This window comes from Coloeus monedula (assembly GCF_965178545.1).
Source record: "Coloeus monedula genome assembly, chromosome: 2".
Classification (NCBI taxonomy): Eukaryota; Metazoa; Chordata; class Aves; order Passeriformes; family Corvidae; genus Coloeus; species Coloeus monedula.
The window spans coordinates 58,182,211-58,191,941 of NC_138782.1; the positions used below are offsets into that span (position 1 = coordinate 58,182,211).

A 9,731-nucleotide genomic window follows, 5' to 3' on the forward strand; every position below is an offset into this window, starting at 1 on the left:
AAAGCTACACAATGATTTCCTCAAGGTCTCCAAATGATACACTATCTGAGAAGCCAACATCCCAGAAGCCAACATCCCATTATACCACTATAGTCCTGGTTTTCATTTCCCTGCACCTCCACAAAGAAAAGATGGAAATATAAGTACAAAAAGAAAAAAAAAAAAAGTATTCAAAACTTCTCTTCTCCATGAAACAGCACATAAAGGCCATCAACTAAGCCAAATACAAAAAAAAAAAAGTCCCCAACCAACAAAACCAAAACCACCAAAAAACAACAAACCAAACACCTCATAAAGAAACAAAAAAAGTTGTTTAACAGCTGTTTTGGAAAGTGGGTTAGTGTTACAAAACCATTAAAAGTTTCTGCAGTTTGAGGGGAAGTAAAGAAGACACAACTTCTGAAAACATGAGAGTTTATCCTTCTTTCTGTTATCCCCACAGAATTTTACTCTGAAAATGAAGCGTTTAATCACTGTCCATTTCCATATAAACAGACCTTGCCTTGAAAAACAGAAGTACATGACCTAGTATCAAATGCCATTAGTTCATTTCTGGGTGAAATTATTTCAATTTATATCATATAATTCATTCAAAGCAGGTTTACAAGTTTATCCTGACATACCTGCACAGTGATGTGCTATTTTTGAGATAAGATAGTACAAAACTACTCTCTTTTGGCCAGGGAGAAACTTCAGCAGACACACTTGCTCAGATCACTGAGAAACTTAGGAGATTAAGCAAACTCTTTTGTAATGAAGGAAAGAAAATTCCCTAGTCGAGAAAAAAGTATTAGAGATACTTAGTACATGAGAGATACTTGATTCTGACAGTTAACATTTTCAGGGTAATTAAGTGCAAAGACTAAACAACATTTGCTTGGAATGCATACAGTCCCTTAGAAATTGACAGTAGTAAACCCTAAAGATTAGACTTACTGCATTCCATGTCTTTTTCACTAAATTATCACAGATGCATAATAGTACTAAATGAGGAACAGAAATATTACTTAGGTTAAATTTTAACGACAGGTTTTAAAAAAACAAAACAAAACAAAAGAAAACTGGGAGAAAATAACACCTACTCAACACTGCACTTGCCTATGTCACTATGCACAACTAGGCAGTGACTGCCTTCCATGTAGAAAATGCATTCTTCCTTCCACGTAGATGCAGTTCTCTTGTTGAACAATAATTTTAGTTTATATACTATGGCTTTTGCTTTAAAATCCATTTTGATGTCTTCAACAGGAAACACCCTGTAAGTTTAGAGCAGCCTTTAACAGTTGGATTGAAGTTGGATTAGTAGCACTTTCTTCTAAGGAACTCATCATTTAAGGACATGGTCATCAAGAGATGCAAGTAACTTACTTGTCTTAAGAGCAGAGAAACAAAGATAAAGGAGGTTACTAAATGAAGAACATTCCACCTACTTGGAACACAACCTCATACTAAGAGAGGGTAACCTCTTGCAAGAGCAGAAAACACTTGCCATAACATGAGAAGAGTTGTTGATACCACAGTGAAAACGCTCAGTTTACTGACCTCAGTGTTTACACATAGAGGTTTGTCGCAGTGAGCAGCAAGTTACACCACTTTGCCACAGAAGTTCAATATTGAACAATCCACACACAGCATCAGAAAGTGTGACTCATGAATGTCCTCCAGTCATACTGGTTTTCAAAGTGGGAGGCACGGAGCAGGTTGCCAGCAATTGTGAGAGCATAGAAATCAATGGTTTGTACACACGTATACGCATAAACAGCCTCAGCTTAAATAATTTTCCAGCATCCACCTTTTGCAAGAAAATGAAATTACACAAATGCTCAGCAAAAAAACAACAACAAAAAAAATCAAGTGTTAATTAGCTCAAAACAAACAAACTAAAAAACCCTCCAGCTTGTTGAATCAGTGCAAGCGTCAAATGGTATCAGAAGTGATAGGGCTCTGATTCACATTTACAGAGAAAAAAGTTGCACTGCTTCAGCCCTTCCAGCATCCTACCATCTGCTTCAACCTTCTTCCAGAGCCACTCACCCTGCAAGTAAGTTGACAGAAGAAAACATGACTGTGCCTGAGTCAATTCAGTTCAGTCGGCCTCTTCACTTAAACCCACGTTTTATGGGAAGTTTAATTTGCCTGCCTGAGCTGAAGCAGCTCAGGTGCAGACATGTTCCTTCCTCCTACCTGCCCAGCAAGGCCCAAGAGGAAAGGGAGCGCTCAGAGGCAGCATGAACTCACGGTAGCAACATAGCAAAGGTCATCTGCCACTGCTCTGGAACTCCTGATCTTGTGCATCCACACGAGATTTGCTATTTAACAACAATATGTTTGTTTCACAAATCCTACTGTGCTAAATATGTCATTCAGCCTCCATTTTGCTTTCCTGTAACCTACAGAAACAGTACCCCAAACGACCAGAAACATAAAGAGCTCTTATTTCTTTTGAATATGTATACCTAGCTAAATGCAGTAAGTATGAAGTATGTTAGTTCTGCCTCTACTGCACAAAAAAAGGAATTTACATACATGTAAATACAGTGGTTGAACTGGCTACGTACAGCAACAGATCTGCCCTTCGGTTACAGATGCTATCTTTGCTCTGGGGAGAGGAATTTGTTTTCTAAGCCTTACATGCATCTACCTTGATAAATGAGTGCTAAATAGTTTTAAAAAATATACGTCTGGTACTGGTGCAAGGCAAAGGAAAAAACCAAAATGCAACACAAGGCCAAATTTACAAGAAGAAAGAAAAAACAGCTAAATAACTCAAGGTTAGAGTTAGGAAAAAGTTTCAAGGTAAAATAACATATCCAAATTTTAAAGACAAATTCAGTAATTTGTGGTGTCCCACCTTGAGCAATTTAAAATAGGCATAATTTTTAGGAACAACTCAGCATAGCATCCCTCTTAGGACCCAGAAGTGCTCGCAATTGTTCATTTTACATTTAATAAACAAGTTACACAAATAAAACTGCTTGTTATTTGCATTCTCTTCCTTTGCAAGGGGAGGGAAGCAGGACTTATAAATATTTTACCTGCTTGAAAACTCATGGTTTGTTGTTTTTCTTGTAAGAAAATTCCAGCTTATCTCTTTGAAAATGAAAAAGAACAGTGAAATGATAAAAGGAAGAAGTGGTGATGCACTTTGAGTATATGAGAGATAAAAGTCAACAGAGAGAAAGGAATAAAACCAGCTGAAAGCAGGAGCTGGAGAAAGTAGGCAGAAAAAAGGCACAAAAGCATAAATATGAAGAAACAGAAATTACAAAGGCATCACTTAATGTCAAAAGCTATACAGGTCAAGATGTATGACATAGGTTTGCTTTTGGAGACATAAGATTTGTTGACTCAGAGAAACGTATTTCTTCCCTGCAGAGTATTCCGAAGCACAGGAGATACAGCTCTGGATGTATGGATGTCAAGAGTAAAATAGAAGGAAGGGAGGGAAATCACACTGAAGGAACAAACAAAGCCAAAGTACGAAGGACAACTGTTTACGTTAGCATGCTGCTTTCCAAGGAATTAGCCGTCAAAGTAATCTCTTTCCTACTTCCCCCCATCCCTGCCTGTAACCAGGGAATGAGCTGAACCATGAGTACCTATTTTCAACTTTCCAAAACCAAAGGGAACAAAATAATTTATTTCCACTGTAGCAAAAAAGAACAAACATTTCCAAGAACATACAGGGTACCTGCCTCTTCAATGGCAGTTTGACCTTACATTTCAGACACACATGGCACATGTTCATTTAAAAACCACTTTACTCCACAGGTACACGAAGGACTGAAAGACATTTCTGTCATATTCAATAAATGGCTGGTTAATGAGGAACGCCATAACCATATCCAGCCAATAATGGCAGTGACACTTAACACCCAGGATGTCATCAGTGATCAATAAATAGTAACTTCACACTACTAGGAATAGACACAGCTAGAAAATGCTTGAAAGCAACACTCTTCAATAAGAGACTCCCCTCTTTTTCTAACACTGACAATCCTCTGCAGTTTAAACATCACAAACATACTCAACACCATTCTTACAGTCTTTAGATTTGGGTTTTAATTAGCCTTCAGAGGATGAGTAATAATTTTTCAATGCAAGTGCTTTCTAAAGACCAAAATCTACCTTATCATTATAAAAATGAAATACCATTGCCACCCTCTACTTTGATTTTCCTCAGGAGAGTGAAAGTGATACAAGAATGACTCAGGACCAGTACACACACAGAGAATTTATGGTTATATTATATAAAGCCCAAGAATCCTCCCTGCTTCAAGACTGCCAGTTAGAATAAGTACCAACTATATATGAAGATGCTTGACTAAAAATCTCATCAATCACATATGGTTACACTGCAAATATTCTCAAAGGCATGATGGAAGTTGCAGAATTCAACTCTAGTAGAGCATGTAGGTAGCTCACAGTAGTGATGAAATCAGAAGGGAATGAACAGCTAGCAGCATATCCTGCTCTAGCAGTTCTGAATCATGCAGCTGCAAAGAAAATCTATCTCTGAAAGATCAAAATGTTAAAACATATAAATAAATTGCAAATGGTGGCTTAATAAATCAGTTTTACAATCCTGATTATAAGACATTGTACTTTCAATTCTACATTTACATTCTAGTATCTGCAGGAAGTCCAGCAGGCTTCAGAGGCTGTGTTGAAGGTGATGAGACTGCACACATACAGAAGTGTCAGCCCACATAGAAAAAAAGCTTAATCATGGCAAACAGAATAGAGTAGCACCCAGTCCTGATGCAATACTATCAGATTACACCTTTAATACCCCTTTAAAACCAGGAAAGTAAACACACTTGCAGTGTGGATACCATCACTGACTGTGTTATTTCAACTACTCAAATGATATTCAAGCAGCTTCATAATGTCTGCAGAAGATTTACATTTAATAAATCCCTCTAAAGTAGTCCGGAGCCCACTAATGACAATTCATCTGCTGAACTCACATATACATTTAGCCACTGGTTACCTACTGAGCATTTTTACCTTCTTTACTGCTACTTCTATTGTTAAGATGATCTGCATTTAACAGGTACAATTTAGAGTTTGTTAATGTCCTTATCTTCTTGCTTGAAGACACTAAGTAACGAATGACCTTTGTTTTTCAACTGTACTGCTTAGCGAAACAAACAATTTCTGGAGGCAGCACTGAAGCTTAGTTTATAAATAATAGTTCTTCTTGCAGAAAAAAGTAACTTGAACATATTACCCTGCCACAAGTACAATAATTTAAAGCAGGTAAAGTAGCACTAAACCTTTAAGACAACTCAATTATTTTTATAGGAAGTGTTTTAGCAGTGTAAACTTCTTTGTACTTGGTTCCTAAACAAAAATAAGTAAATAAAAGCCACAGTATGTTGCTCATATCAAGTGCCTAATTCTTTACTGCCATGTGTAGTTAATTTAACTACTACAACATACGAGCAAAAATCAGTATATTTGATTTGCTGTCGCTGTGTGTTCACTTTATATAGATGAAAAGGACTCCAGAGCAACAGAGAAAAAAAAGCCCTAGAGGGACACCAGAAGCTGGCTTAGAAAATAGAGAGTTCAAACCTCCAAAGCAAATAGAGCTTAAACTAAGATTGAACTCACATATAAGTTATCATCACAAAGAGAAAGTAACGCTGTTACCTAGTGGTGGAAAGCTACGTACATGCAAAATTGTACAGCTCTTATTTTTTTTCTTCTCATTTCGAATTCCCATCTACAAGCTATTAAATGATTTCAAGAGGGGAAAAAAAAAACCCAACATGCCTGATTCCTAAACGAATGAAAAGTATTGCTTTTCATGCATTCAGTTCGGTGACAGAGGATCAGTATTTTTGCACGTGCCAGTTTTGACTCTCAGAGTAATTGACAGACAAGGAGCTTCACCATTTCCTAGTCATCCCAAACCTGCTGTTTTACACTCCTCTTGCAACACCACCAGCAAGAGCTGGAAACCTGCGGTATAAAAGCCCTTCAACCTTAATCCTCATTAGTTTTCCACAGAGTATGATAACCCAAACTGTATTGTGCACCCCTCAGCATCTTATCAGATCATATTTTCAATTATATAAACCAGTATTAGCAGAATTCAGTCAGCATTCTCTCCTAAATAAAAAAATGTTAATTTTGCTTTCAGGCAGAAAATAAGTAACCAGAGGAGGAGAAGGAATATACAAAGACTTTAAAGCCACTTACTCAAATGCAAAGAAGAGTCCACTGGTGACCAAGATGAGAACAAGAGTCAGGTAGAAGACTCCAGTCTGTCGAGCCATCATGATCCTTCCATTGCAGAAGAATTTGTTTCTTCCAGGAAAAACCTCCCATTTTCTCTTGGGAACTGATTTCTTTTTCTTATGGGGAGACTCCATGGGAGACGAAGAGCTGTGTGTGCTGATCTGACTGTATTCACAGTCTTTCATGGGCCCACTACCACCTCCAGGAGTCATCAAGAAAGAGTAAAACGTGGGGAGAACCCCACCAAAAATATATACAAATATATATGTGCAAATATTCTTCTGACCAAGAGAGCCCTCTCCACCAGCCCCAGTTAATAAAAAAAGCAAATAAAATGATGAAAAGTCTGCTACCAGACTAGCAATAGGTGTATCATGCAAACATCACTTAACTCTTCAGAAACCAAAGCTGTCACATCAGAAACGCTTGAGAGGGATCCTTCCTTCCTCCACCAGTTACAAAACAACCACGTAGACAATCCTTTTAAAAACAACTTATCACAAAACAGGACAAAAAGAAAAAAAAAAAAAGTAATTATAAATCAGTTAGGCTCTCAAAAAAAAAAAATCAGTCTTTTTTTATCAAGTTTATTTTCAAATGGGAAGGTTTTTTCCTTCCCACGCACGCCCTGAGAGTTTTCTCCGAGGGTCAGAAGGTTGGTCAAGGCAAAGTTTAGCAATCGAGTCTATCATTCATAGAGATTTGTTATAATCCTCCTTTGCGCAGCAGATTCCACTGCTAAAAATGACCATTCCTAAGACGTTCCCTCGAGAGAGACACGCGAAACAAATCATTAAGGGGGAGGGGAGGGAAAAAAAAGAAAAAAAGAAAAAAAAGAAAAAAAAAAAAGGCAAGTAAGGAACCAGGCTGCAACTCCAGCTTCCGAAGAACACTTCAAGCTCTCCTCTTCCTGAAGCCGCAGTCCAGCGGGAAGCGGCCGCCGCTCCGCGCAGACCTAGGGGCGCAGAGCTCCCCTGTCACCACTCCACAGGAAGGGATTCTCCCGAGCCCGTGGCAGCCCGGGGCACGGCCGGTGGCCGACAGACACCAGCGCCTCGGGAGCAGGTCCTCCTCATCCTCCCTGCCCGCCGCGCCGCTCAACCCGTGCCTCCCCCTACACAACAGGTCCCCGCCGCCGCCTCATGCTCCCCAGCGCCTCGGCCCCGCGGGAGGGAGGTTGGGAGGCAGGGGAGAGGCAGGCTTGGCCGCCGCTAGATCTCTGCCAGGACTTCTCCCTCCCCGCACCATCCTCGCCGCCCGGCTCAGCGCCGCCGCGGCCGCCCGCACCCCGCCCCGCCGCAAGCTCTCGCCCACGGCCCGCGGCGGTGCCGGGCCCCCCCCCGCATCCCGCCCCCTCCTCCGGCGCACAGGAGCGGCTCCCCGCCGGCGTCCCTGGCTTCGCTGTGCTCTGGCCCCGCAGCAAGGTGAGAAAAACGCCCGGCTTCCCCCTTCGCGAACCAGAGAGCGGCGACTTTCTCTTCACCCTTCTTTAGGAGCCTCTATCCAGGTTTCCCCCCGGCAGCCAGACCCCGAAGCAGCAGCTGCCACCACCTCTTCATTTTCAGGGGGAGGCGGTAACCACCGCAGCGCCGGCCGCCCGCCCGCCCGCGGGAGGAGCCGGCGGGGGACGGGACCACACAGGCGCGCACCCTCCGCCGCCCTCGGCCGGTCACTCAGCCGCTTCTCGGCGACAGGGCAGCAGGTCCACGCACCAGCCGGCCCGGCCCGGCCCTCTCCTCGGCCACTGGAGCGCGGTGACTGCACTAACTCTTCTCCATCGCTACCTCCCCGCAGGCAGCCGCCCGCCGGCCAGGCTGAAGGCGCAGGGTAGCGAGCCGGGCAGCGGGTGTCCACGCTGGAGCCCCGCTCCCGCTGCCGCCGTCTCCCGCTCAGCCCTCGCCGACCCCGGCGCACGCTCCGCTGAGCCGCGAGCGGTGTATGCCGCCAGCCCCGGCCGGTCGCCGCGTCCTGCCCCGCTCTCGCTGCCGGGCCGCGGGCGGGCGAGTCCCGCCAGCCAACGATGGGCACGGGGAAGCCCCACCCGCGGGGCCCGACCTAGCGGGATCAGCCCCCGCCCCGTGCGGACTCGGACGCGGCACTCGAGACACGCCCCTCCACCCGCCGGGAGTTGTAGTTTCCCTCAGTTGTAGTTTCGCAGCCAGAGGCGGGACGACGTCGCGCTGGACTACAAGCCCCAGCATGCCTTCCGAGCCGTCCTGGCGGGGCGGGGTGGGGCCGGGCTGCCCCGGCGGCCCTCGGTGGGCGGAGACTCCGCGCGGGCCGGCCCGGCCTGGCCGTGCCCCGCATCCGTCGCCCCATGCGCGGCCCCGCTTTTCCCCGGCAGCCCCACGTGCCCTCCCCCGCGGCGGGGACCTATGTCCGGGCTTGTCTTCAAGTCAGGCCGGAGGGCCGGCGCTGGAACCGCGTTCCGTCGGGAGCCTCCCCGCGTTGCGGGTCGCCCGGCATAACGAGAGGTGGTTCCTGTCCCACCTGCCCGAAGTGCTCGACTGCACCGCTGCTGGGCCAGCGCGCGGCCGTCCCTCCTCCTGCACGCCAGTGCTTCACTGCTCCACCGGCAGCATCCACAGGCTCCATGATGCTGCTGGAATCACAGAGTCAGCTAGGTTGGAAAAGACCTTTCAGATCATCGTGTCCAACCTGTGATGTAACACCGTCTTGTCAACTAGATCATTGCACAAAGTGCCACATCCAGTCTTTTCCTAAAAACAGTTCTAGGGATGGTGACTCCACCACGTCCTTAGGCAGTCCATTCCTGTGTTCAATTACCCCTTCTGTTACGAACTTCTTCCGAATGTTTACCCTAAATATCCCCTGGGGCAGCTTAAGACTGTGTCTTCTTGTCCTGTTGCTGCTTGCCTGAGAGAAGAGACCAGCCCCCACCTGGCTAGAACCTCCTTTCAGGTTGTTGTAGAGGGTGATAAGGTCTCCCCTGAGCCTCCTGTTCTCCAGGCTAAACAACCCCAGCTCCCTCAGCCACTTCTCATAGGACTTGTGTTCCAGACCCTTCACCAGCCTTATTGTCCTTATCCACACATGTTCCAGAGTCTCAACATCCTTCCTAAACTGAGGGGCCCAGAACTGGACACAGAACTCAAGGTGCAGCCTCACCAGTGCCAAGTACAGGGGAAGAATTACTTCCCTGGTCCTGCTGGCCACACTACTCCTAATACAGGCCAGGACGGCCACTGGCCTTCTTTTCCACATGGGCACACTGCTGGAAGTACAAGGCTTGTCCACCAATGCTGACATGTTTGTACAGACCCTCACTGTGTCCTGACTTCACATCCCAGAAAGATACGAGCCATGAAGGACACACTTTCCATGAATGCAATCCTTCACCAAGCCCTTCTCACACTGGCACTGGTGGCAGGGAAAACCCAGGGAGGCTTCCCACAGTTAAGGCAGAACCACTCTCAAAGCTGCTTGCTGTTATTTCTGCCTAGTATGTTCTCCATATGCAT

General features: G+C 45.1%; 1 protein-coding gene across 5 annotated transcripts in view; it reads right to left on the reverse strand.

Annotated features, from left to right (window-relative positions):
- The window catches only part of ZDHHC14 (zDHHC palmitoyltransferase 14), a 96,160-nt gene extending 87,927 nt beyond the window's left edge, over positions 1–8,233 (reverse strand). For 4 of the 5 annotated variants that reach the window (XM_082302702.1, XM_082302700.1, XM_082302701.1 and 1 more), the window contains exon 1: positions 6,211–7,455. In XM_082302702.1, the coding sequence (XP_082158828.1) occupies positions 6,211–6,461 (251 nt within the window). In that variant the 5' untranslated portion in view covers positions 6,462–7,455. Of the gene's footprint in view, positions 1–6,210; positions 7,456–7,707 lie in introns of those variants that run through there. The other variant, XM_082302699.1, reaches the window with a different exon arrangement.
- Positions 8,234–9,731: the final 1,498 nt, after the last annotated feature.